The sequence below is a fragment of the Coccidioides immitis genome (genome assembly GCF_000149335.2).
Source record: "Coccidioides immitis RS genomic scaffold supercont3.1, whole genome shotgun sequence".
NCBI classification, from domain to species: domain Eukaryota; kingdom Fungi; phylum Ascomycota; class Eurotiomycetes; order Onygenales; family Onygenaceae; genus Coccidioides; species Coccidioides immitis.
In genome coordinates this window covers 1,514,106-1,539,880 of record NW_004504310.1, presented here as the reverse complement: position 1 = coordinate 1,539,880, position 25,775 = coordinate 1,514,106, and the positions used below count along the sequence as shown (strand labels likewise).

The following is a 25,775-nucleotide window of genomic DNA, read 5'->3' as shown; positions in this document are numbered from 1 at the left end:
TCACGAGATCTTGTTTGTTGATGCTGGGTGCTGGCTGGGCGTGAATACGGGGAAGACCCGCCATCGGTCCCCCGAGAGCTCATCTTAATTCTCAAATCGTCTCGAGCTGATTATAGTTCATATCAGCTCGTCGCTTTTCCACGGGCTAATACAAACAACGAAGAGTACAAAAAGTACCCCAGCACAGCCGCCCGCTTTTCAACTCCTCAGCATTCCCCTTCCCTCCCTCGCCAGAAAGGCGCCACGGAGCATGGTAGAGTCCATGATAGAGCGACGGCAGGGACCTGTCAAAGATCCTAGTCATGCACGGCCTATACGAGCTTCCAAGGATCCTGTGAAACAACTATCACCCTTGCTGGTAGCATGCTGTACTTGACTTGATGCCATTTTCCCCGGACGAGGAGAAATTTAGGAAGGTCGAGCCTCCGTGAGGGAGATTCACCGAGATTAGTCGCCTCCTCTTCGCTGGGGCTCAGCTACCCATGGAAAGAGTGGACGATGACACGGTGGTGGAATCCGCTCAGAAACCCTCGAAGAGGTCTATTGCTCCGTTGTCATATTGAGAGTTTGGGACATAAGCCACCAGAATCGGAAACGCTGGGGGCCACCCACAAGGGACCCGGCTGAGGATTATCAAGATCTGGTCTGGAGGGGAGGGATACATTCAAGGCCAGGAGTTTCCATTGCTGTTCTTTTTCCCTGCTTTTCTTCCTTGGCTTTGGGAAAATTTCTACGCGGAGAAACAGGCAAGTCGCCCTTATCTATTGTGAGCAGAGATAGGCTTGCATTCATAGAAACCTTGGGCATATGTGTACTTGGGTGAACATACGAATTATGCTTGGAGATATTGCCGGTGGATTGCATGCCATGTGTTTGTTGATAGTTTACTCCGCAGTTATGATTAGGAACATTTTTGACTGCACCAGGGACGTTTTCTGAACAATGCGTTTTAAGTCATTTCTCCCGAGAAACGGGACCGAGAAAGCCCGGGTGATCTCCAGGTACTAGTAAGTTAAGGCACACTAGTTTCCCATGCTCCTTTTTATTGTAGGGTGGTTATTTCGGGAGTCGTACTCCGTATTGGCTTTTGAGAAATTCAAGGCGCCGAAAGTGGAAACTAAGGTAATAATAGCCCTATTAGAGGGGCTCAAATAGAAATGTAGCGGAAGACATGCAAAGCCAAATGAAGCCAAACCCTCCAAGGATAAAAAGACATAGAAGCAAACGAAGGCTAATTGCCCATGAGACCAATATCTTCTGTAAACGCCGACTCAACCCACCCTAGAACCTGCCTTGAGTACCCAAACGTATATAACCATGAAGGGGAAATCAAACAAAAGTGTACAAGCAGCTCTTCAAAATCAAAGCGGAAAGGTAGCTGTAATAACCATTTAACGTTCATCATCATTTAGCCACCAAAACCAGCATCGCGCCCGGTAGTCATGGCCGTAGGCGACTGCTCGTTATTCCAGGTGAGGTACCTATGATCACCAAGTTTTCTAAAGTAATGAGATTAGTATGATATGCATTTGAGAATATGCAATTCAAGGGAGAAGCTGAGTGTACCTTGGCTTAATCAAGTGGGCCAAAGTGAAAAGTGCGCCTAGAACGATGCACAAACCGCCCACGACGACATATGCGATTCCCATAAACGGGTTTTTTCCACCCATCACAGTGGTGGTAGTAAGGACAATCGATTTCTTTCCGTCATATTTCAGGACAGGAAAATCTGTGTTGAAAATTAATACATGTCCTCACAAGCCGTAAAACAGGCGACAAAAATTAGCTTCGGCTCAAAAACGTACAATAATTGATGTCAATTCGATAAAGACCAGCAGTCATGGTCTTGTTATCAGCTCGCCTTGCAAGCTTACTAAAAGTCGGCAGGCCTGCCGTTCTCATCCATACTTGAAATTCCTCCCACTCCCGGAGATTGGGTGGGGGGTAGTCTTCCGTATAATCATCGGGATACATTTCTTTCCAGTTCGGAGGTGGAACGACCTGGTCGTAGCTGTATTCTGTAGGCCCATACAACTCCCGGTCTGAAGCCCAGGATATTCCTTGGTTGGTCATCTCAAATGTCTCGTTGGGGCTAGTTCCAACCTTGACCGGGCTGGAAAAAGTGTCGTTAAAAAGCGAATTCGCGATCAGACCGCAGGGATAGTATGCTTTCCCGTCCGGATTCAATCGAAGCGGGTCACATGCACTGCTGCCGATAGTGCCGTTCGAGAGAGCCTTCCCTTTAAGTTGTTCCAAGTCAAGTGACTTCACGTAACGGCGATGGTTTTGATAGAATTTATCCAAGCGATAGTAGAAATACACAGGAGGGCCGATATCATTGGGAATCTCGAATATCAAAGAGCAAACAGTGGTATCGTTTTTGACCACGCCGGAGTGAAGCTGTACTGCCTGGTTCTCCGTTCGATACCATTGAAGTTGGGATATTGGCTTCTGAGATCTAAACGAAGCTCGAACGTTCTCTTCCGGGATCGAACGGGCATTGCCGCTTCCCAGTGGAGCGTCGGTTTCACACTTTGAATAATCGATTACAATTTCCTCAACCTGTTCAAGCCATTGGGAGTAAGTGATATTAAATTAACCTTTTGCATTCTCGCCGAGATATTAACAGGCGAGCCCATACCTGTGAACTAGCCCATATCAAGAGCCCTCCAATAGGCGCAAATATGATTCCCACGGCAAAGAATAGCGGAAGGACAGTTTTCGGTGTAAGAATCGGTCTAGGTGAAGGGTGCGAATGGTCAGAAACAGCTTTTCTCCCGCAGGCGTACAATGGCAATCGATAGCATTTAACTGCGGTGTCACTCACTGCCATGCCTTCAATCTTTGTTGTCGAAACGCAGTATCTATATTACCAAAGAACCAAGTCAGCCATAGAGTCTTCTAAAAACCAAAACATGAACGCCTTCCCGTCGATCGACGGATGGATCGGAGTTCGAAGCAAATAGCGAGAAGAGTCAAAGGTGTAACTGGGGGAAAGGCACGCACTTGCAGGTCTCCTGCTCTTGGGTTTCTTGTCCTCCCTGGAGTTGTGAGGATCCTGCTCCTCGACGGAGTCGGCGCGAGTCACGGTTTGCGACATTCCGCCGCCCCTTTCGACCAGTTCAAATCAGTTATCGACGATGAATCGAAACGAGGGCGTGGAAACGAGAGAAGCGACGAACTAGCAAGTCAGCCCGCAGGCTCTCTCTGCAGCAATATATGGAACGGGGTAAACGTCGATTCGGCGGATGGCTTGGTCTATTCAACGTTAAAATCGAGCTGAACTTTCCAGCGCCGTCCGTCTGCCTCTTCAGCTTACGTAGTTCGATACCGCCCGCACCAGGCAAACCAAACGTGGCTTAGCTGTTAGGTAATCCAACTAGCACCTCGCTCACGTGACCCACATAGATTAGCCAGATTCCCCTTTAGGTAGCTTAGCGAATGACAAGCATACAAGTCCTCCATCAGGTTATAGCCCTTTGCGCTGAAGAGCAAGTGTATAAGGTTGATTTACAGCTCAATTGGTTATTGTGAGGATCGTACGTGTGGATCAGCGTGACAATGAATCTCTAGGAGGAATATACATGGAAAAGAGTACGCGAGGTAAAAGGTCTGTATTCTGGCAACTATGTACGACTTGTAAACAAGATTGCCACTGGCTCCCAGCAAGGGGTTCGCACAGTGACGGCCTTTTATGTGTGCTCGCGAGCACGTGACTTAGTGCCTCGCGAGGACACATGCAACTCCCAGCAGCTCGCGAGCTGAGGCCTCTGGCCTTCACGGGTGCTGTTCGTCCGTGTAAGGGGTTCGCGGCGAATCCTTACAGTTATTGAAGCTTACAATCAACACCCTGAACAGTTATCCTTGTGGATAACAAGGTTTTACAAGCACTAAAGAGAGCATACATCAAGATAGACACCTCCTATACATGCAAACCCCTGTAGCTTTCTAGCACCAAGCTGGAGAGCAAGTTGAACCCTGTAGCTTTCTGGCACACAACCAGAGAGTGAGCAAAACACCTGCTAAACACATCTAGCAAGCAAATCAAGCACCTGGCAACACCAAAGCCATGGTGAACTGTACAGATGAACCAGAGCACCAAACTCCCAACCAGAAAGCTCCAATAAACCTCTCTACATCTTAAATCAAGCTTAGGCAGTCAAGTAGGCTCAGAGGCAGCCCACCAAACAACAAGCAGGAGTCTAGAGAGAAGAGTGAACTCCAAATGTTGCACAGAATGATACTGAATCAACAGAAGATGATGTAAAGATAACAGAAGTTAATGCAAAGGCAACAGAAGACAGTACAACAGCTGGCATAGCAAGTGAATCTTCTATCAGGCCAAGCAAGCACCACAAATGTACCTGCAACAATGCAGGAGAATCTAGAGCACAAAGCTCAACAAGAAGAAGAAGAGGACCAAGAAATAGATTCTAATAAGAAACTAGAAGAATATGTCAGCAATCTTATAGACATAAATACACAAATCAGCAGAGCAATCACCCAATTCACAAAGATCACAAAGACAGTGAAGAAGTCTATAACCCTGGCTGGAGCCAGCAACTACCTAGCATGGAGTAAAGCCATTCTAAAGATAGCTCACCAAGTAGATGTTGAGAGAATTATCCTGAAAAGGCAAGAGACTTCACTACAGCCAGAGCACTTGAAGATTTCACAATACTGGAACATTCAGAACAATTGGCTACACAGCCTAATCAACAGCACAATATCTGCACAAGCCAGAGAACACTTTGAGAAATCAGATAGTCTTAGTGCTTATAAACTCTGGAAAGCTGTAAGAACAGCCTTCCAAGAGAGACCTGAGATACAGCAGAAAAGCCTACTTACAGAGTTAGTGAGAATGACACTACAGTCCACTGGCTCAGAAAGAAATTATATAGAGAGATTTCTAGCAATCTGTAAGAAATTTGAGAGATTAGGGTTCAAACAACTGGACCACACTCTACATGATATCTTGAAGATGAACATTATATCCCAATAAAGAGAGTTCATACAGAATCAATTTGATATGGCATGCCAGAGCAGAACAAATCTACCAGAGAAGAATTTAGAAGGCCTACTGAAGAATATTCTTCACCAAATTCTCAAGAAAGATCTGAAGAAAGGTGGATCTACAAAGCCAAATACAAATGCAACAAGCTTGGATCCCCAAAAATCTTATAAGAATACAAACTCCAAATCCAATCCAGAGAAGAGCTTACTGCAGAACTGGAACTGCTATATTTGTGGCAAATCTGGCCATTTGACTAAATTTTGCAAATCTAACAAGAATTTAAAGCCTAACAAGCCTAAAGAAGACTCTAAAGGCAAAGACAAGAAAACAGCTACAGTTACAACAGACAAGATCCATTCAGTTCATAAAGCAGCCTTCTCTATAAAAGAAGCATGTGAATCTACAGACAAATGAATTCTTGACTCTGGAGCTGGATCCCACACAATCTCACATACAGATCTAGTTCAAATGGATCCAAAGAGCCATGCAACACAACTGCTTATGGCAAACAGTTTGAAATCAGTTACCAGAGGATTTGGCACAGCCAGTATTCAAACTGACAATGGAGAATTGAGCATTGGGAGGGTTAGAATTGTGCCTGACCTCCAGATTAACCTCATAAGCTTTAGGAAGCTTATATGAGACAGCTTTACAGTGGAACAGCTTTATGTCAACAGAGAACACATCTTCCTACTAGAATCAGCAGATAAAATACAGAGCTTTGAAGTCATGCTTAACAAGAATGACATTCTAGTCCTACAAATGCCTAGAATACACAATTTACTGGTATACATGTTTCCAGTACCTACAAAACTTCTAGAGCCCTGCTATGTAACAGCAACTCTAGAGAATAAAGATAGAGATGACATACTTTTGGCACCAAATCACCTGGCAAAGACACCAGAAATCAAGAAGAATACAATGGCCAATTAGCACAAACACTAAGAGCATCTCAACACCCACAATATAGCTATTCTAGCTAGAGATCTGAGAATGGCAATGCAAATAAAGAGAGTAAAGAAGCTAGAGTTCTGTAAAATCTGTACTAAAGCTAAGCAAGCTTGCAACCCATTCAAATCTAGAACACACTCTACAAAGCCTGGAGCTAAAATTTTTATTGATATTGCAGGTGGCAGCCATATTCTATCTACAGACTCCAATTCTCCAAGCTACAGCAGAGCAAAGTATTTCCTACTTATAACAGACAATGCCACACAATACAGGTGAATCTATCTCCTGAAGAAGCAGATAGAAGCTCCAGAAACTCTAAAGAACTGGATCAACATGATTAAAGTGTCTACCAAACAAAAAATCAGCACTATACTGTTCAATGGAGCTCCTGAATTGACAAGCCAACAACTGGCTGAATTCTACAGGAGCAAGAGTATACAACAGAAGATTACATGCTTATATACATCTCAATAAGATGGAACAAGTGAACAAGAAATACAACTTCTTTGCAAGCAAACAAGAAGCATACTTATAGACTCAGAACTACTCAATAAGTTATGGGGTGAAGCTCTTGTCACAGTCTCCATAATGGTGAATCTATCACCTACCTCAGTGCCTCTATACAGATGCAAGAACATGAAGCTGTTGACACTCTTTGAAGCCTGAATGGGTCACCAACCCCATTGCAGATGGGTCCATAGATGGGGATGTGACACCTATATGAAGATTTTGAATGAATTCTTGAAGCTCCAATCTAGATTCAAGAAGATCAAATTTGTAGAATATCATGGCATACACACCTACAGGCTTTGGGACCCAGAAACAAACAGTATAATGATCTCATGAGATGTTATATTTAACAAGAAATTGGATCAAATCCCTACAAATTCACTAATTAAAGCTGAATATGTTGAACTCCCAGAGAAGTACAATTACATAGATCCATTGAACAGCTGGCAACACAAGTTACTAGCTTACCTTGCAAAGAAGAAGCCAGAAATCATGAAGAAGCTTACAGACAGCAAATTAGAGACTTTAGAGCCCATATACCTGGGCAAAGAGCAAGAAATTCTCTTGAATACAACAGAAGAAGAAGAGATGAATGGAGCTGAGCTTCCAGTACTCAGCATGTGTACAGACATATCAAAATCCATCATCAAAGTCAAACACTCTGAAGAGTAGCTTTATTAAAAGAAGACTCTAGATGTTAAAGTCTCCAAACTACAAGAGAAAGACATCTGAATTCTAGTCAAGAAGAAATCTGAAATGCAGATCCTCTCTGGCAAATGGGTATTCAATAGAAAGCTCAATAACACAGATGGTACAGTACAATTCAAAGCCTGTTAAGTTGTATACAGATTCAAACAGCAAGAAGGTGTTCATTACAAGAAGATCTATACAGCAGTTGTCAGTGGACCTACAACAAGAGCCTTCTTTACTATCTTAACAGCCAAGAACTGAAAGGTCAGAGTCTTTGACTTTGTGACAGTCTTTCTAAATGAAACTCTTCCAGAGGACAAACATGTATACATTCAACTACCCACTGGATTCAAGCACAGGCAGGGTAACCTAGTAGAGCTCTTATGCCAGAGACTCTACAGATTGAAGCAAGCTACTAGACTTTGGTATCAAGCAGCTACTGACTATCTGAAATCTCTAGAATTTCAGATCTCTCCATACAACACAGGCCTACTCTACCACAAGAGGAAGCAAATCTACCTAACCCTACACATTGACAACTGTCATATAATGGGACCCAATGAAGCTGAAACAGAACAGCTCATTGAGAAGCTTCAGAAACACTTCAAAATCAAGAAGATTACAGAACAGAACCATTATCTAGACATGTGGGTTCAAAAGCAGCCAAATGAAGACCTTTTTGTGAACCAGGAACAGTATATCAAGAATCTACTGACTAAATATGAAATAGAAGACTGCAAACCTTCCAAAACACCAATAAAGAAAGAAATAAGCATCAAATTCACACCAGATCAGACTCTCAAAAATGAAGTTGACAAGCAGGCTACACCTACAAATTACAGAAAAGGCCTGGACTCTCTACAGTTTCTAGTTACATGTACAAGGCTGGATATTGCATTCACAGTCAATTATCTGGTGAGATTCAACAGCAGGCCCAATAGGGAGAGCTGGGCAGCATTCAAGCAGATTCTACACTATCTCAAGGGCACAAAATCAAAAGAAATAGTCTTCAAAAGAGATATGGATTCTGAAGGCTTGAAACCAGCAGCCAGTTCAGATTCTGACTGGGCTGGAGCTGACCCTGCATACAAATCCACCAGCAGCTATATTATTATCATGAATGGAGCTCCAATATTGTGGAGATCACAGCACCAGACATCTGTCTTGAAATCTACAACTGAAGCAGAGTATTTGGCAGCTAGCAAAGCCACTTGTGAACTGGTTTGGATCAACAACCTGTTGATAGATGCTGGGGTAATTAGTGAAGGCTCAGCAAGGCTAAGAAGCTCAAAATTAAGTGTTGACAACAAGAGAGCCATTGACTTAGCCAAAGCTGAAGCTATAACATGAAGAGCACACTATATTGAGATTTGGCATTATATGCTAAGAGACTGGGTGCAAAAGAACAAAATCTCAATCAAGCATATTGAAAGTGATGCAAATAAAGCTGACAGACTCACAAAGGCTCTCACAATGGATCCCTACACTCAATTTGTGAGCACAATAGGGGTGATGGGTTAATACAGGAAAATATGGAGATTTATTAGTGAAGCTGGTGAAAATACCATATTGTGGTGAATAGAGCTAAGCCTAAAGAAGGAATAAATCTGGATTTTGTAATTAATTTTTATTGTGGATTTGAGAGATTAGGAAGCTTTGGATCTTTGTGGCTCTCACTCACTGCTGGAGCTTGTTGCATGGGGGGGTGTTAGGTAATCCAACTAGCACCTCGCTCACGTGACCCACATAGATTAGCCAGATTCCCTTTTAGGTAGCTTAGCGAATGACAAGCATACAAGTCCTCCATCATTAGCACCCATAACCACCGGCAGAATGTTATTCCGTACGTGCTTATATAATCAAACTTAGTCGTGGAGCATCACGTGCATTCTGTATAGATGCCAAGAACATTCCGCGCCTGATTGGTTCGGTTAGCGTGGCGTTTGGCGGAAAGCAAGTTTGGCGGCGTTGCGACTGTCTCCGAGGAGGACTGGACGACCGCCGACTCGACATTGAAGTCAAGCTGGGATGGAACAACACGAGATGTGATCATTTTGATATGTCTCATGCATTCTCAGTCTTGTCCTTTTCGTTCTATCCTACGCTTCTCCCGTGTTGTGTTTTACAGTCCCGCGCACGGCACAGCAGCCTACCTAAGATGCCTGCTTGATCTCTTAGCCTGCAACCCTTCACCCCAATTAAAAGATGCAGAATTTACCGTCTGCATTACTCCCTCCTAAACTTTAGTACAAGTTACCTTCTGCAACCTTGGGGTTCCATTCCGTCTGCAAATGGCCCGGAATGCTTGTTTAAACTATTTTGAATGCGTTCGTGGGAATCAACGCTCTGGGCGGATAACCCCGAGTATTGGGGCCTTGTCCCCGAAACTCCTTCTGGCCATGAAACCCCGACGTTCTGTACGTTGAGATACGCTAAACCGCATGTTTTCAAGGGATAGGGGACCTCCTGCGATGCCCTTATTCTTTTTTTAGTTTATTTGTTTATTTTTGATTTACCCTATTAGCTAGGAGTTTGGGTGTGGGTGCACATCCCTGAGCAGCGTGGTGCTCATCCCAATCCCAATCTCCCCGTTATATCCTCCAGACTTGTTCGGCTCGACTTGTCAGCGTATCGCGGGGAGTATCCCGGCGAGACTTACCGCACATGACAGATTCCCCGCAGGGTCTAGGATCATGCGCGAAGAACCCATCCCAGCTGATATCTTCGTCGACGGATGTGGTTATAGCAAACCGGCAGGATATACTCGCCCAACACAGGCAAAGGGGTGGGTGGGAGGCCCTAAGTCAGAACCAAGAGAAATCAATGTGAGATAACTCGAAACGGCCTGGCCTGTTCAATTACCCAAGCTGGCCAAGAGGAAAGGCGCAATCAATGAGACCATTAGTCAGATGCTCGTGGGCGAATCAAACTCTGTCTCGCCCAAACCTTGTTCGTAATAAGAGTGATGTCGGATGCGCTGTCGATCGTCACCTACACTTTACTTTCAGGCGGGACGGTTTGGAAGCGAGGGATCAAGGCTCTCCATTGGTGGAGAACTAATTCTCTTGCCACTATCAATGAGGAATTGGAGGGCCCAAATTGACGGGAAACATTGGACGGTCTGTGCCCATTCGCTCCTCATGGAGTTCGCAACCCATCCCAGTTCCCCACGACAGATTTAAAGCTTAAACGCATTCCATGCAGAAGAGCGACCATGGCATGATCAGCGCTTTCCCTGTCGATCACCGGTGAGCTTGACCTGCCGGGCCACTCCCCATCCAAGTGACGAAGTGGCGTGTGTCACAGTATATGCGGAAATGGAAGACGACTCATGGGAATACCTAGGTGGCAACTCCTCCGAGGAAGTAATCGCTGTTCCCTGCAGAGCGGCCAGCCTTGCGTAAAGATCCGGAGAACCTACGTCCAAACTTACGGTCTCAACACCTGCCATTTCAATCTCGCTGCTTTTATGTCGACCGTCCAACAGCCTCAAGATTCCAACGTTACCCCCGGGTTGAGCATATTAGGACCCTGATCCCGGTAGTTCTAGAAAGTTGAACCCAAACAGCTGCCTAATCGACCAATTAATAAGGGTTCAGGATTATGTCAGATAAATACTGTCTTTGAATTGCCTGCTCAACCCTTGCCACCTTCAACCGATGAAGAGCACCCAGTGAAGTCGACCGCCCAGCCACGGGCATCCGGGGTATATCTTCTCAGGACGGTATATGCGGCTTGACCTCACGGGTTAAATGAATAGTGTCGTATTCCAAGCAAGCCCTCATGAAATCCCTTTCCAATAGCAGCTGGGTTATGGTTTACAGGGTGGCATTCACCCGATCTTCTCACGAGCCCCGACGAAGCCTTTTCGTCGTAGTTCCAATTGCATGTGCAGCCTAGCCGGTTGGAGTTATCCGATATCTCCAAGCAAATAATGGTGTGCGCTGCCAACGAACAGATATGGAGCAGCCATCGCAATACCGCCCCGACCCTGGTAGTCCGTCGATACCCTTGTGTCTGGGGTGATGGTTGCATGGAATACAGTTTGTTTTCTGGGGGAATCCTAAATATTTCCTATATCCTCCTTTCCTTGACAACATATATAAATCGTGAAGGATTTCCCTGCTTGAGTCTCGATCCTTTCCACCACAGTCACCTGTGAAATCATTCTTAGGGCATCAAATTATTTCATTTCACCACGATATATCGCTCTTGTTCGGCTCCTCCGACTCCCATCGCTGTCCAATGAAGCCCACTCTTCTTCTCCTCGGCCTTGCTGCCGAAGCCCTCGCAGTTGTTCTTCCAGAAGGTGGCGACCATGAAGTCACTCGAACTTTTGAACTCCCACCTTTCACTGATGGGCATCCATGGCCAACCAAACGACCAACCAACACACACTCGCATCCTCACCCAACTCGGACCAATAGGCCTACTCGCACACGCACTGGTAGGCCATGGCCCACACGCGGTGTAGACGAACGTGATGTCGTTGAGGATATCGTTGAACGTGACGATCTCTCCGGAGACGCGCCCGATCCCGACAAGGTGCACATTGTCAGCGTTAACTATGGCGGTACCGGATGTCCACAAGGAAGTGCTCGCACCGTCATCTCGGATGATCGTGAAACCATCACCGTCATTTTCGACAAATACGTCGCTGCCATCGGCCCCAATGTTTCACTCGATGAAAGCCGCAAGAACTGCCAGCTCAACCTTAAACTCCAGTACCCTGGTGGCTACCAGTACTCCGTGCTAGGCGTTGACTACCGCGGATATGCCCGTTTGGATCGTGGTATTGACGGTCTCCAGAAGAGCAACTATTACTACTCTGGCGAGACCAACGATGTATGCAATTTCTTTTCTCCGTCGTTGACCACTTTACACCCTCTTTAGGAAAGGCTAACAGCACCCCAGTTCGCTTTAAGCACCCATTTCACCGGCCCAACTGAGGGTGACTACGTCCTTCATGATGACAGCGACCAAGGCTCTCGCAACTGGTCTCCTTGTGGCAGTACCCGAGCTCTTAACATCAACTCCCAGGTCCGCCTCACCAGCCGCGACAAGAACGCATCGGGTGTTCTCACCAATGACTCGATCGATGCCGATTTCCGACAGATCTTCCACATCAAATGGCGAAAGTGCTAGATGGGGCGATCGAAATCATCTCCTGAAGATTATAGTTCTCCCGCACATCAATCCCTCGGTATATTCGTGGCCGTTTAATGGAAAACCCCGCGAGCAGGCCTATTGCTGGAGCTCTGCACTCCTCCTGTGAAATCAGGTGTCGGGAGCTCTTTCATCAGGAACGACCCTTAGTTAAAGATTACCTGTCATTCCTGGATGCACATAGTTGATTGATATTAACCAGTCTACTCTCCCTCTTCCTCTACTTTGGAAGACAGGAGAGGGAGGAGGCCAGCAGATGCTTAACACTTGTTCACTCCTGCTTTCTCCGCTTTTGTTGTATATATTTCCTCCCCCCCCCCAATGATATAAATTTTTACGAAATAAGGTCGATACTCTTCTCTACGAGTTAATGCTGTCGATAAAATAAAGCTTGTCGATCACCCGCTGGCCTGGGAGGGATGTACGCAGATCTTCGACAGCAATGAGGTTGGGCCTTGTAAAGGATCATCTGCCCCTTTCCAATCGACGAAAGGCAGGGTATCTTGAGCCCTGCTGTACGCATCGGGCGTCTATACCATATTCTACCATGATTTGCGAAGATCGAACGATTTTGGTTGCACGGGAGGCTGATAGGCCTACTCTGTACTCCGTACATTTCCGAGTCACGTACATCGTACCCCGCCAGAAAATACATTTGTATATTTATCGGCCCTCCATTTTGATATATGCAAAAACCGTTCGATACGCTTGCACGGCTTGTGTCACTGGACGCCTAGTTTTGTGGAGAGTTATTTATTGCCATCACTTTTTCTTTTCTCTCTCTGCTTCGTCGATTTGGTACGATGAAACTCTACTGGCTTAACAGCGGAAAAGTCAATGAGTCGGTCTCCACGCGGCGAACTAGTAAAAAGAGGTCCGAGAAGTCAATTATTCATATTTATATCCATGGCAGATTTATTTAGTCCTTACTTTCAATTCAGGGGAACAAAGGAAGTTCTTGATCCAGTCTTTCTCGCCACGATGACGGCGATGGAGGGTCCGAATTGTCGAATCAGCGTGCTCCAATTGAGTGAGGGGCAGAAACAGGAAAACTTGAATGCAGCGAGGCCGCAGGGTGGACCGGTATCCTGATTTCCCGCAGCCCCTGAGTCGGTCGCGAAAGGTCTGGTTTATGGGACGAGTTAGAGGCGCGGCGTGGCGGAGAGACGTGGGGATATCTAATCAATCGGCCACGATCAATCTGAGGTAGCGGGATGTACCTGCGAAGTACCTTGGTCTCGGTTAACACTGTGATGGACTCTTTATCGAGCATCAATCCCCCAATTCATCCACAAAACAAAGCAGTGAGTTGCGTTGGAGACTGAAGGCAGCCGGCAAAGCAACGTTATAAATTTTGCAAGTGACATTCCTAGTTTCTGCCCACAACATCCCCCCTCCGCATCCCAATGTGTCGGCTTGCACTCCTGCTGAGCATTGCTCGGAAGCAGCATGGTACATCATTAAGTCAGAAAGAGGCTTGCAGAGGATCATAGCACAGACCAACTCACTAGCTTCATTGTTTAAAATCGGGGAGCATCTTTGCTAAACATTTACTTGCATAGCTAGGGCAAAATAATGCTCCATGGACACTTCTGTTGCAACTCCATCACCGACTTTCCCAGTTGCCGGCTGATAATTATCTTCATAACAGGGCACTTGAGTTCTGGCCATCACAGGCTATGCAATCCAAGTGAAGTTAGAGTGCTAGAGTTGCTCTACAAACGATGGTGAAAACTAGGGGAACGTCCACAGATCGTTCCTTCTGCACATATGTTGGTGATGCTTCACAATATCTTCGCACGTTGACGCAGCAGGAGTTCTGTGGCTCCCAGAAGCAGCCATTTTCCCATTTGCAATGCGAAAAGAGTGGTCATAAGGCATAAAAGAGTAACTATATATTATTTTAATCTGTTCCAGTTACCAGTTTGAAACATATCTCTTTCTTTCTTTCTTGCTTTCTTTCTGTATTCTCTCCCCCTTGTCTTGAAAGAAAGTATCATTCGATAATATCAGCATGGAGGCTTCGATGCCGAGGTGGTGTTTATCTACCTAGGAAAGCTATATAAGGATGCCCATTCCCATAGTGCTAACTTCAAATCCATCATAAGAGACGTGCTCACGAGGCTCAAGACTAGGAGTCGTGTCATGGATGTTGGGTGCGGTACAGGGAGACCTGTGGTAGAGATGCTTGCTGCGCCTAGGCATTCTGTTTACGAAATTGATATCGCAGAGAAGATGGTGAAGATAGCGTGCTTCCAGGTACCAGGACCTTTGAAAGACAAGACAAGAAATACAACCCACCACACAGGTTCAATGCGATCCTAATGATCCGTTTTCTCTCTAACCAGATCCCCCAGGGAAACGCATCCCGTGGTGGATCAGTCGTCTAAACGGTTGCAGGACAATGGCATCCTAGTTCTTGGTACAACCCCCAGGACAACTTGGATAGAGATCAAGTGAGACTACTCGATGAGAAGACCTGGGGTTGTGACACATGAGACAATAAGGCGTGAATGGCCAAGCTTGCAAACGAGACGTTCCTATCCAAGCAAGGGTGAAAGGTCCTTTCCTCCGCGCTGGGCAAATGACTGAGGCGGAAAATCTCTTCACATTTGTTCCCGACGACCATGATTACAAGAGGCCGGAGGATCATTATCTGGCTATAGTGAGGAAAAAGGTGAATTGCTGCCCACTTCTTGGGTCATATCCACTTTCAACATCATACACATCAAATATACGCGGCATAACTCTTCTTAGAGAAAATTTGGGAGAAGACTGGTCTTTGAGGAGGGAAATGGAATTACAAACACCTTGCGGGACAGTCTCAAATCCTTGATATAGATGGTAGACTGAGAAATGTGCGTAAATCGTAATACATCTTCTTGCCTGGACAATCGCTCTGGATATCACTGATGCGCAACGTCCATTTATGTTCCCAAAAGATTCTGTCGATATCAAAGCAAAGACTGTAGAGGCCGCCCTTCAACCTTTGGGAGGCCTACCATTTAGTGCTAGCAGTTTCGATACTGGCTCTGCAATGTTGACCCTTGATGGTGTCAAGGAACCCAAAACTTTTCTGTGAGAAGTTGCGCGGTTTGTGGTTATATCTAGCCCAATTTCTTGCATTTTCATTATTAAATCGGCCCTGAAAAGCGAGATTAAATGCTGGTGGGCTCCATGTGCGCACCGAGAAGTGTCCATACCAAAGGACACCATGAATGATATCTCCTTCATAGAGCGGCTAGCGTTTTTCTCCAACTGGGATTTGGCCACATATCCATGCAATGAATCATTACTCATCTGCAGTTCAGCGGTGACGCGCACCCACAGGAGTGTGCTCAAGCAGCAGAAGTGTTAGCGGGCGTCTAGTAGCAGAATGATCCCAATTGTTCGCAGATGAAGGAAATGTTGATCCCCCAGCCGGAATTGCTCTTCCAAGACCATCCCAATGATATCCAGAGTAAACTTGTGATGTTAGTTGCAAGACCTTTCGAACTAGCATATTCATTTGACCGTGGAATGCGCTATCTCTTGGGTTGTGTCCAGTTGGCTTCTCTGTCTCCATTGATATGTTCCCATCCCCATATTGCCACCAGAATTTTTTTCAAAGTTGCAGTTGAGCTTCGGGCATCAATCAGGTCCGAAGCCGTTTATGAATTTAAAGCACTGTTACTTATCCAAGCGAGTTAAAACAAAAGGTCACCTTTCATAGTTGATTCGATCGGATAACTATCGGCGCTTCAGAGTCTAGCGTTAACTCGTAGCTAATCTCAAGCCTGTGACTCAGGGCCAGCTCCACATCCTCCACCAACTGTCAGCAGGGCATTTCAATATCCGTTTGTCGAATTGGTTGGTCGGTGCCTATAAGCTTGTCGGGATTCGGATGCAATTTCTATCCATACATTTCTTACGGAGTACACCCAAAGATTAGTACAATTCATATCATAATAATCATTGTGATGATACATCGTCATAAGCTGCTGTTTCCTGATGGCAGCTCTCTTGCTCCGCCCCAACCTCGTCATCAGGACCCAAATATATGAGCCCTTGAATAACAATCAAACCTCATTTCTGCATTGGCAGCGACCAGAACCCTTTCACACAGAATTGGTCCAATCTAATCGATAACATATTCCGTAGAGTGTAGGAAGAGGGAAGAACTCAAAGCCTAGCTTTTCCTGACTGGTAAGCCCGAATACTCCCTCATAGCCTTGGCTGATACATTAATGGGGGTCATATAAGTATTGTGGCTACCAAGGAGCAGGTAGGCATCTCTAAGATTTATTTATGATATAAATAGCCACTTAATATAATCTCTTTTGGCGGCTTCCTTGTACCCTTCAGCGGGGGCACAAGTGACAAAGAAGTGACAGCGATGAGAGTGAGGAAATGCATGGTTAGAGAAAAATAAGGAGTCTCAAGCAGTATATATAGGCCGTCATTTAGCTTTGATTCTTGTTTGAGATAAATAGCTGTGCAGAGCCAATATTTCTTGCTTTTGCAGATGGCGCTATCATTTTATAAGGGGGAGGAATTGCTTGACTACATTTCTAGCAACACACATCCTAGCAAGATGTCTAATTGTTGCATTAAAAAAACAATATATATGGGTATCAGAGAATAGAATATCTATAACATTATTAGCACTCTCCTTTTTTGAGTGATAGGAGTCCCGCTGGGACGACAATAGACATGAACGCCCCCTCTCTACCGCTGGCAGTGTGGTGAACCGGTTGTCATAATAACCTGGTAGTAGGCACCAAGAAGATCTCACTGCATTGAAACCCTCTTTGCCACAGTGCAATTTGGCAATGAAATCAACACTGCAAAAGTGGATATCTGGAGAGGTGTTCATATGATAAATATTCGGGTCTTAAATCCCAGGCAATGTTAACGAAGGATGCTAAATGACGCAAACGGAAATAAGACCGAGAAATTGACTTAACCTCGACGAAAATAAGCCAAGTACTCTCTCTATATGGAGTACACACATATGTGCTCTGCCTGTGAGGCTGAGAGAAGGGGACAGACTGCTTCGCCTTTCGGCCACCCTCCACGAGACTTGTCACACGATTGATCTCGTCGGTTAAATTTAGCAGAGTTTTGCCGTCAAACCCAAACCTCCAAAGTCAAAAGAGGGCGACAAAGGGGTAACAAGCAAGCCACGCTGCAAATAACCAAATACTCCGAAAGTCCGTCCGTTCCTGAGGCTTTTTGGAACTTCCCCGCAAACGGATCGGAGGGCTTCCAAATACGGAGTACGGACATACTTAACTACTACGTCCTACATCCCATGCTTGTGGGTGTGTTGGTGTGGTGTGTATGCATGCTGCCGCCTGCATCCGCACGGGGCATAGCCAAAAAAGCTGTCCCGATGACCAGTGTTTTTCGCTCAAGGCTGAACTAAGCTAACCAGCTGAATGGATAGCCAATTTGCAAGAATTTAACTGGACTTTTCTCCGCACTCTGATGCCCTCAAGGCTGAGAGTTTCATTGAGCCGCAGACGGGAAGACGAATTGTCGACGGACTGGGCGCAAAAAGAGGCAACGCAAAAATCCAATCAGGCTGCATTGGTTATCTCCAATTGCCGCTCCGTACGGAGAACTTACGGGAGTTTATTCCACCACAACCGGAGAGGACGCAGGATGCAGTGCATTGCTTTCGTCATGAGACACACTTTGTACACCCATACAGACATGGATGAATACGGAGAGAAGTGCTTCTAGTTTATTGATATCGGGTTTCAATTGATAGTATTCGTCAATAATAATGGTAATTTAGCAATCTCATATCGGTCCAATTGTGAGACAATTTGAATCTTGGACTGTAAATAGGGTTAAGAAAAAGTTATCGGTGTATGGGGTATCGTTATCACGCAGAGGGGGGCAAAAGCAACTTAAAAAAAAAAAAAAAAAAATTCCAGAAGGCAAACAAAATCAGCAACCCAATAAATAAGCGACGGTGTATGTGGGATATAACCGGTAAATACGCGGCCTGTGTATGAAAGCAAACGAATGCAGAGGTCAAGTGAAAATTCAATGCGTAGAGATCAATGCCTGAAAAAAGCAAAACATGCAAAACCCATGTGTTCCTCAAGGCAAACATTCCAGCATTATGTAGTTAGTTATACGCCAGACGAAGACTGCGCCCAATCCGTATCCATTTAAAAAGAAAAGAAAAGAAAAGAAAAGAAAAGAAAAGAAAAGAAAAGAAAAACGCAACAGGCAACAAGATAAAACGAGAAGACGAATTGGCCAACCAGTCTCTTGGATAGTTCATAAGCAATTGCAAACACAAAACCGCCAAGTACCCCATACCCTGCACGGAAAGACAAGAGAGTTAACCGCCCATCATTCCATTCCGTTAAATGCAATTTGAGTCAAGTTTGAACTGAATGCATGAAGCAATCCCAATGCAAAACAACACCATAGAGCCTGATAAGCAAGAAACAAATGAGAGGATAAGCCCATAAAACTGGGTCTAAAATCAAATAAAAACCACCAATAACCATATTGACCACCATTTGAAATGCACTGGAGTAAGGGGAACAGGAATAGGAGTGGCCGTAACATAATAATGGAAGAAATACGAACAGTTATCAACAGCCATTATCACCGTCGTCGAGGCGAAATCCAGCCCAGCAGACTCCACTGCCTCACAACGGGAAATCGGAAAAAAAAAAAAAAAAAAAAAAAAAAAAAAAGGGTAAAAATGCGTTAAGGCCCAGGTCATCAGGTGTCGAAGGCCGAGAAGGAAATTTCTGACAAATTGTCGTATCGTCCGTCGTCGAACATCAATGTATTGCGGAAGAAGGGAAGTCATCATGATCATGAAGGTGCGTCCATAATGCTCTATCATGGGACAGACACGCTTCATTGGGTATTATTCAGGTTACCAGAACCATTTATTTATGTGGTTGGGCTCGTCGCTCGTACTCCGCTTAATTTTCGAGGTGATGTATGAAATGCTCCCGTTTGAACCATCCAACCCGTTCAAAGGCCGTCCAAAGCTTGCTTGCTTTGTTGACGTCGATCTTGCAAGCTTGTTGAGCGTCGGTCTTTCGAAATTCCTTGTTCTCGCTAAACTTGTTGAGAAGAGCCTGGAAGATGCGGCGCTTGCTACAGAGATAGGTGGCACACGACAAGCGAAGGGTAGCAGCGAGATTGATTTCTGCTGGATCGAGTGCGTCCCTATTGGGATCATTGCTGAGATCAAGCATCTGGCCTTTCCAGTCTGCCTTGAGCCCCTTGGTACCGTGGAGGGTCGAGATCGGAGGGCAGTAGTCTGGAAGAGAATTGTAATCTGTATCGTCGCGGTTGGTGCCGATCACACGAGGCTTGGGAGGATTGCGAGTAGGAGTCGCGTCAAACGAGTCGACGACTTTTGTCTTGGGACTGGACCGCTTAGGTCTCTGTGACTTTTGCACGCGAGGAGCGCTGGCATTACCACGCCTAGAGGGGGCGGGGGCGATCTTCTTCAACTTCGACTTCGTCTGCTTCCCCGGGTGCACCAGGGTCCATTGGTAGTCAAAAATCTTCCGCTCCTGTATGGCGTAGGCACGGGGATTGCGGTTGTAATTGGAGATCACACGGGAGACACATGACAAGGCGAGCATGTATTCATCGCGAGTTGGCTGCTGGAACTTGCCCTTGGCCGTCGATTTCTTGCTAGCAATGTGCTTATCCACCAAGGCCTCAGCGTCAGGCACCGACTCAGGGCCAAAGAGCGGCTCATGCTCAAGGAGGGAGGATCTTCTGTCGGACGGGAAGAGGACGGGGTCTCTGGATGGGCCTGCAATGGCGTTGGAAGTCGTATGGCCATTGTCACCGTCAACGGTGTGCCTTCTCTTACTTCCGTTGTATGGAGTGACGGGTGGCGACGGCAGGTCCATGTCGGACTGGGGTTGGGCTCGTTCAGGAGCGATGGGAGGGAGCTTGTCGGATGGGGAGAAGGGCAATTGCGAGTAGAGGTCGGAGTTGAAGCTGTCGAAGGGTTTTGGCTCTGGAGGAGACACCAAACTAGAGACAGGCGGTAGCCGGTTCATATCGCGGCGACGAGATGATTCCAATATAAGAGAAGTAATCGAATTGCGAGGCGAATTGGGCAAAAAAGCGGCGGAATCGATCAAAGGTTTGTATTATGGGATTGGTTGATTGGTTTGCGGGGGTGTCAAAGGGAAGTATGTAAGAAGGAGAATGAATGGAAGGAAGAAAGTAGTAGTAGTAGAAGAAGAAGAAGAAGAAGTAGAAGAAGAAGAAGAAGCAGTAGAAGAGAAGAAAGAAATAAAAAAGAAACCGGAAAATCAGCCAGCGCCTCCTCAGCAGCGGATAAGAAAACAGTCAGGGTCAGATGGCAGACTTTGATGACCAAGACAGGTGGAAGTCAATGGAACGCCCTGGCCTTGGCGGCTTCCGGTGGAGGAGGGAGGGCGCGTGGCGGATTTGTCAGGCGGAGGCTGCGTGGCGATAAGCCGCCGCTCGGACTTTCGGCGTTAAGAACGATGGTGCGTGGCTTAGGTAACGAAAAGGTTTAACGTTATCACCTCCCACTGCCTTGTAGCTGGAAGTCACTGTCTCTAGCAGGGCCGGTAAGGTCAGCGCGAAGATAATACTCAACGGAGTGATGGGAAGATAAGAAAAGGAAGAAGGAGAAAGAGTGGGGAAGAGGGGGTCTGGGGGGGGAGGTTTTGCTGGGTATTTGAAGGCAACAAGAGTATGAATAAGAACGTGAGTCAAATGATACGATCATGCCTAAATGATGTGTCTTCTGCGTCAATGTGAGGGGGGCAGCGCAAAAAGGGGACCGTAGCTCCGGTCTGGTTGCGTGTACCCTGGAAAGAGTATGCCTTTTTCATCCTCTGGTAATGACGATGATGATATATAATAGATGCAAAAGAAGCAGAATACTCACCCAGAGAGTAAATGGACGTAATTATGCGGTGTCTCTGAACGATGCTTCGATGATGCGTTCTTCCATCCAAACCGCGGGTCAATTTGGAGGTGAAAGTCTGATGAGGACCGGGCGGACTGACGGCCGTTTGACGGGTGCGACTCCAAGGGATTCTTATCAGTCAGTCAATCTGGTGGGTGGATTTCAGGCAGAACAAATATAACTAATCAGCCGGTGGATTCTATTCTAAACTATGTAAATTACCCGGCCCAGATGATGACAATTGGGAGATGTTGGGATGGAAACCTCGCAAGGCCGGCCGAAAGACGGGGTGCGGGGAGGGACAGTGTTAAATACAGTTTTCTTATTCTGCCTGCGGGAGGCCAGTCTACGGCGGATGGTGATCTAATTGAAACCAATTTACCCTTTTTTGGAGCGCGGCGTCAATGGGGGATTAACGCTGAACCTGCGGACGCGCTGCCGGAGATGAAGGAATTGGGCCCTTTCTTGGTTGCGTTGAACATGGGCTGGTTCGCGTGTTGGTTCGTTAGGCAGTGAATCAGCGACCGGTGAGGTCAGGCATAAGAATAGAACAGCCGGGGGAAAAGCCACAACAGGCGTGTATGTTGATTCGGCGGGATCACGCGAACGGCCCCATCTTCCATCCCAGGGAATACATAATTAATAGTTAATGACGATGGCACTGCAACACGGGAGCTGTGTCAAGTCTGTGTGCGCACAGTCCTGAGCCGGTGAGATCGGCCAGCTGGTCAAGACGCCTGTCGCCTGCGCCCAGGCACTCTTCGACACTGATTTGTCGCTCTCAAATGGCCACCGTCGGGTGAGACTCGCTCTGGCACAGCGCAAAAGGACAGGTCAACGGGGCACCAATGGAACGGCGCAGAGCAGCCCGGCTCCCACGGTTGAGGAGCGAATCAGACGGCACAATTAAAGTGTCGGGACACGCCGTTCCTTACCCGGATTTAGCCAATTGACCGCTCTGCACCGTCGTCACCCCCTCATCACCATCGTCATCGACTGCGGCTGATGCCCTGGGTCAGCTGCCTTGTCTGATGTTTTTTGATCAATTGACCGATTGCTGCCCTCCATTGATCGAGCGTCGACAACGGGTTTTCCAGGCTGGAGGGCTCTTTGTCCTCGGTGAAAGAAGTTCTTTTCTCCCTCCTAGCCGTTCAAGCCCGACTAAGAAACAAGCGTTGATGAGGTCGCGGGGATGCCATGTCACCGTCCCCGCTGTATCCACGGCTTTGACTAGGCAGATTGTGGAGACGGACCAGACAAGTGTCCGAAACACTTCTGCACAGCTTCAGCAAAGCTAAAATAAAAAAGATGCGCCAACCTACGGGGGCCCTTGTCTCATCAAACGGCCAATTTTTCAATACAAGGCTGCTGCCCAACAGATGATGAATTGGCTAATCAGAAGGCAGCAAACACGATAGCATCACCGTCAAACACTGACTCATCAAACGAAATCCCACTTTCATCATTGCTTCTCCGTGATGGGACCTTTGCTTCATTTCACCAGCATTGCCCTGTTGAATCACTTCATCCACACAGGCCCATGAACCATTCTGCAGACTTGCTACCGGTGGCCACCCTTCTGCCCATGAAACTTGAAGATGCTATACTCTCGTGCGTCGAGGGAAATTTTGCTCTATGGGCCAGGCAGCTTCGTGCCCTACACCATGGTATTTGCTATTACACACTTCAAATCCAACCATTGATCAGGCACTCCATGGATCATTCATTCTTGGGGTACTTTCCCGAAAGTACCTGGAAGCACATGGATGGTCTCGCTTACAGACGTACGTACAGACATACCACCGGTTTTGGAAGGCTTCTGAACGTTTCTTCAAAAGCATTTCGCATCCTTCGAATGATGCCTTGTGGGTTCCGCGAGACTCCGCCAATTGCATACTTCTGCGCCTGCGAACAACCATATTACTTTGTGGATGCCTGAAGGAAATGCAACGGTACCTTATCTTTGTTGCATTAGATGTGTTTTTGATGGACTACTCGCAAGAGGGAGCGAATCTTCACAACATTAATGACAGCTTTTAAGTCCTTTTAAGCTGTGCTTATGTCGCTTCACTTCTCTCGAATACAAGCATGGAAACCTGTATTCGTGACTTTCCAATTCAAAAATACTTGGCAACTTAACTTCTTGAAAACGATCGCATCGTTACCAAGGATCACCAGGGATGCCTGCAGCTTTCTATGACGTCGCTGAGGATGATATGAACTCTCTTGGTCTAGACTTTCGCTCCCTCCAGCTCTGAACCTGGTCGACAAGCGCCCGAGCTATCAGTTCGGCCTGGCAGAGACATCAGTAGAAACTTGACAGCAAGGAACGTTTGACTCGAGCACGGCTCTACTCCTAGCATCTATTGGTCCAGGCATCAACCGAACATGGATCTTTTGGCTATGACTCATCTCAGGGAGGATCTCCGGGTGTTGCTTTTGCGGCGCTCAAAGGAATTTAGTGGCTCGAATTAAATAGGAAACTACAGGAAGGCACGGCGGCTATTTCACGAAATTTTAGGTTCTAACGTCGATATCAGGCAACAAAATTGGCACTAAACTGCCAGAGGTTAACCGCGTAACCATGAGTGGTAGAGTGTACCTGGATACCTAAGAGAGGTGTGGTTGCGAGCGACGATTGTAGATGATGTCAAGAACTTTACTGTTCTGATGCCTTGTATATCCATTTATGCCTATATATGAATATGTATACTCCGTATCATTATCTGGAAATGATGTTGATTAAAGTTAAGTTTATATCTGGATCCGCGGCTAGAATTGAGGCGCTGAGCATGGGCTCTTTGGCGTTTGATAGCGGCGTAACATGCATGAGGTATCGACGTCTGAAGACGATCGGTAAATATGTGAAGTCGGGTATCGCTATGGGCTTTTCTTTGTTCATCATATAGCAGGGGCTCGCATGGAAATACTAAAGATATGGACCTCTGTTGCCCCCAAAAAAAAAAAAAAAAAGGGGGCGTCTTCGTACGATTGAAGGACCTGGTATCAGAATTCTCGGGGCGCTCACATTGTCCCATAGCATCCAAGTTGAGAGTTAACTCGCTTGAGCTTTGAAACGGTGAGAATGTATCGTCATTGGAACTGACAGTACGGAGTACACTTCGTCTGGGAGCTCGGTCAGGGAAGATGGGAGGGAGTAGTACCCCGGCGAGGCCAGGGATTCTATGGTTGCACTTCAATATCAGACGGAGATGGCTTTCCAGGAACCCAGATTTGGAAATCCCTTCGTCCAGTAAGAAACTCCAATTGATGATTTGATCGCCTTTTCTGCCGCCTTTGTTTTGTCGACAGGGGCCGGCCGACTGCTGCACCCTCCGATCCTCTTTCATGTCCCGATTGGCGAGCGTCTCAAGGCGTGGCGGACAACTCTTGTGATCAGAAACTGGACCGCCAAGTAATGGCCCGACAGGTCGTTTTTGGAACTATTATTGGCCGATTCGGGCATAGAACTTATGGGCGACAAAATCGATGATGGACGGGATGCCCTTCTGTCCACCGCTCTTAGCCAATGTTTGACCATACTTCATCGCCTTGCCTGCTGAGCCGGCGGCAAGGAAACCAATTCCTGGTAAGCAATTAGATTGTCTCTTTCTCATTGCGTTGATTCTGAGAAAAAGAATATCTGTGCTCCGCACGAAATGCCTGGTCACATGTAATCAGCGGATGCATGTAGACATGGAGTACCGTATACTCTCATGCCTTCTTGCGGGCTGCGGTCGCCTGGGGGGCACCCTTGATCTGCGGCAAGGCTTCTCAGCTGGAGGGGCTCTTTTTTTTCCGTATTGCACAGCATAACTCGTCCATGCAACCAACCCAACGCAAGGATAGTTCCGTGTCGACCTGCTGGGCGAGATTCATTGTGTGTCTGGAGCACCATTCTCTTCCAAAATGGTCCGTCTCAACAATCCTTTCCCATAAATGCATTATCCACGGCAAGCCCATTGCTAGCAGCAACGTCCGCATGATCTTCTCGCTAACCCGATTCAACACAGTCATGAGTGCCGGATCACAACTTGATTCCATTCCCAGTCCAGTGGCTTGGATGTGCAGTCCTCCAATGGGAGCGACCAGTCTTCCCTGCCCCTCCATTAGGGAGAGACCCGACTTGCGGCCCCTCACTGGCGCAACTCACGGACCACCACCACATCCTCCACCCCTGCGCGATCCAAATTGGGCTATTTCCCCCGTCTGGAGCCTAAAAGTCGTGTGAGTCAGGCGCATGACATGATACAATCGCATCCACTCTCTGGTGTAACGGGAGGCCATCACAACTGTGGGGGTGGTTTCACCGGTCGCATTCTCGGGACGCCGAAGACTTTGGGGCAGGTACTCCGTTGTTACGGAGGAGATGGTCAACTACGAAGCAAACTAACCACTCTGCATCCTCCGTACGGAGGACATCCATCATTATCTCCATACCGATTTTTGATTTTTCATCAATTGGCTGAGAAATCCACCGCTGAATAAGACTCATCTGACTCACACCTCCCA

At 46.6% G+C, this 25,775-nt stretch overlaps 9 protein-coding genes across 9 annotated transcripts; 5 read left to right on the top strand and 4 right to left on the bottom strand.

The window, feature by feature from the left end:
- Window positions 1-1,020: 1,020 nt before the first annotated feature.
- On the bottom strand, window positions 1,021-3,259 carry CIMG_02556 (LEM3/CDC50 family protein). The gene is made up of 6 exons (XM_001248784.2): window positions 3,007-3,259; window positions 2,828-2,864; window positions 2,642-2,738; window positions 1,806-2,562; window positions 1,567-1,729; window positions 1,021-1,499 (listed from the first exon to the last, which is right to left on the bottom strand). The coding sequence occupies exons 1-6, from the start codon at window positions 3,098-3,100 to the stop codon at window positions 1,409-1,411; spliced, it is 1,239 nt and encodes a 412-aa protein (XP_001248785.1). The 5' UTR covers window positions 3,101-3,259; the 3' UTR covers window positions 1,021-1,408.
- Window positions 3,260-9,232: 5,973 nt separating this feature from the next.
- Window positions 9,233-10,073, top strand: CIMG_12659 (uncharacterized protein). Its single transcript, XM_004445579.1, has 2 exons — window positions 9,233-9,582; window positions 9,690-10,073. The coding sequence occupies exons 1-2, from the start codon at window positions 9,457-9,459 to the stop codon at window positions 9,831-9,833; spliced, it is 270 nt and encodes an 89-aa protein (XP_004445636.1). The 5' UTR covers window positions 9,233-9,456; the 3' UTR covers window positions 9,834-10,073.
- Window positions 10,074-11,229: 1,156 nt separating this feature from the next.
- CIMG_02560 (uncharacterized protein) lies at window positions 11,230-12,670 on the top strand. The gene is made up of 2 exons (XM_001248788.2): window positions 11,230-12,010; window positions 12,080-12,670. The coding sequence occupies exons 1-2, from the start codon at window positions 11,411-11,413 to the stop codon at window positions 12,308-12,310; spliced, it is 831 nt and encodes a 276-aa protein (XP_001248789.1). The 5' UTR covers window positions 11,230-11,410; the 3' UTR covers window positions 12,311-12,670.
- Window positions 12,671-15,084: 2,414 nt separating this feature from the next.
- CIMG_10980 (uncharacterized protein) lies at window positions 15,085-15,631 on the bottom strand (the record flags this gene model as incomplete). The annotated part of the gene is made up of 2 exons (XM_012358970.1): window positions 15,085-15,230; window positions 15,334-15,631. The coding sequence occupies 2 exons, from the start codon at window positions 15,629-15,631 to the stop codon at window positions 15,085-15,087; spliced, it is 444 nt and encodes a 147-aa protein (XP_012214393.1).
- A 1,693-nt stretch (window positions 15,632-17,324) lies between these two features.
- Window positions 17,325-18,058, top strand: CIMG_02561 (uncharacterized protein; the record flags this gene model as incomplete). Its single annotated transcript, XM_001248789.2, has 3 exons — window positions 17,325-17,337; window positions 17,428-17,634; window positions 17,748-18,058. 3 exons carry the CDS (start codon window positions 17,325-17,327, stop codon window positions 18,056-18,058), a joined length of 531 nt encoding a protein of 176 aa, XP_001248790.2.
- A 1,214-nt stretch (window positions 18,059-19,272) lies between these two features.
- On the bottom strand, window positions 19,273-20,376 carry CIMG_02562 (SWIRM domain-containing protein; the record flags this gene model as incomplete). The annotated part of the gene is made up of 1 exon (XM_001248790.1): window positions 19,273-20,376. The coding sequence occupies one exon, from the start codon at window positions 20,374-20,376 to the stop codon at window positions 19,273-19,275; it is 1,104 nt and encodes a 367-aa protein (XP_001248791.1).
- A 318-nt stretch (window positions 20,377-20,694) lies between these two features.
- CIMG_12658 (uncharacterized protein) lies at window positions 20,695-22,173 on the top strand (the record flags this gene model as incomplete). Its single annotated transcript, XM_004445578.1, has 7 exons — window positions 20,695-20,835; window positions 20,892-20,919; window positions 21,036-21,058; window positions 21,247-21,401; window positions 21,581-21,763; window positions 21,818-21,842; window positions 21,988-22,173. 7 exons carry the CDS (start codon window positions 20,695-20,697, stop codon window positions 22,171-22,173), a joined length of 741 nt encoding a protein of 246 aa, XP_004445635.1.
- A 605-nt stretch (window positions 22,174-22,778) lies between these two features.
- CIMG_12657 (uncharacterized protein) lies at window positions 22,779-23,616 on the top strand. Its single transcript, XM_004445577.1, has 2 exons — window positions 22,779-23,047; window positions 23,102-23,616. Exons 1-2 carry the CDS (start codon window positions 22,899-22,901, stop codon window positions 23,301-23,303), a joined length of 351 nt encoding a protein of 116 aa, XP_004445634.1. The 5' UTR covers window positions 22,779-22,898; the 3' UTR covers window positions 23,304-23,616.
- A 1,093-nt stretch (window positions 23,617-24,709) lies between these two features.
- CIMG_12656 (uncharacterized protein) lies at window positions 24,710-25,758 on the bottom strand (the record flags this gene model as incomplete). The annotated part of the gene is made up of 5 exons (XM_001248792.2): window positions 24,710-24,849; window positions 24,969-25,041; window positions 25,098-25,361; window positions 25,417-25,459; window positions 25,658-25,758. The coding sequence occupies 5 exons, from the start codon at window positions 25,756-25,758 to the stop codon at window positions 24,710-24,712; spliced, it is 621 nt and encodes a 206-aa protein (XP_001248793.2).
- Window positions 25,759-25,775: the final 17 nt, after the last annotated feature.

Coding starts and splice junctions, on each gene's coding strand:
- CIMG_12657 (XM_004445577.1), top strand. CDS start 22,899: ATGGGCCAGGCAGCTTCGTGCCCTACACCATGGTATTTGCTATTACAC. Junction 23,048..23,101: donor GGATGGTCTCGCTTACAGAC/GTACGTACAGAC, acceptor TTTCTTCAAAAG/CATTTCGCATCCTTCGAATG.
- CIMG_02560 (XM_001248788.2), top strand. CDS start 11,411: ATGAAGCCCACTCTTCTTCTCCTCGGCCTTGCTGCCGAAGCCCTCGCA. Junction 12,011..12,079: donor ACTCTGGCGAGACCAACGAT/GTATGCAATTTC, acceptor ACAGCACCCCAG/TTCGCTTTAAGCACCCATTT.
- CIMG_12659 (XM_004445579.1), top strand. CDS start 9,457: ATGGCCCGGAATGCTTGTTTAAACTATTTTGAATGCGTTCGTGGGAAT. Junction 9,583..9,689: donor CCATGAAACCCCGACGTTCT/GTACGTTGAGAT, acceptor TTACCCTATTAG/CTAGGAGTTTGGGTGTGGGT.
- CIMG_02556 (XM_001248784.2), bottom strand. CDS start 3,100: ATGTCGCAAACCGTGACTCGCGCCGACTCCGTCGAGGAGCAGGATCCT. Junction 2,563..2,641: donor TGATATGGGCTAGTTCACAG/GTATGGGCTCGC, acceptor TGGCTTGAACAG/GTTGAGGAAATTGTAATCGA. Junction 1,500..1,566: donor GCCCACTTGATTAAGCCAAG/GTACACTCAGCT, acceptor TCATTACTTTAG/AAAACTTGGTGATCATAGGT.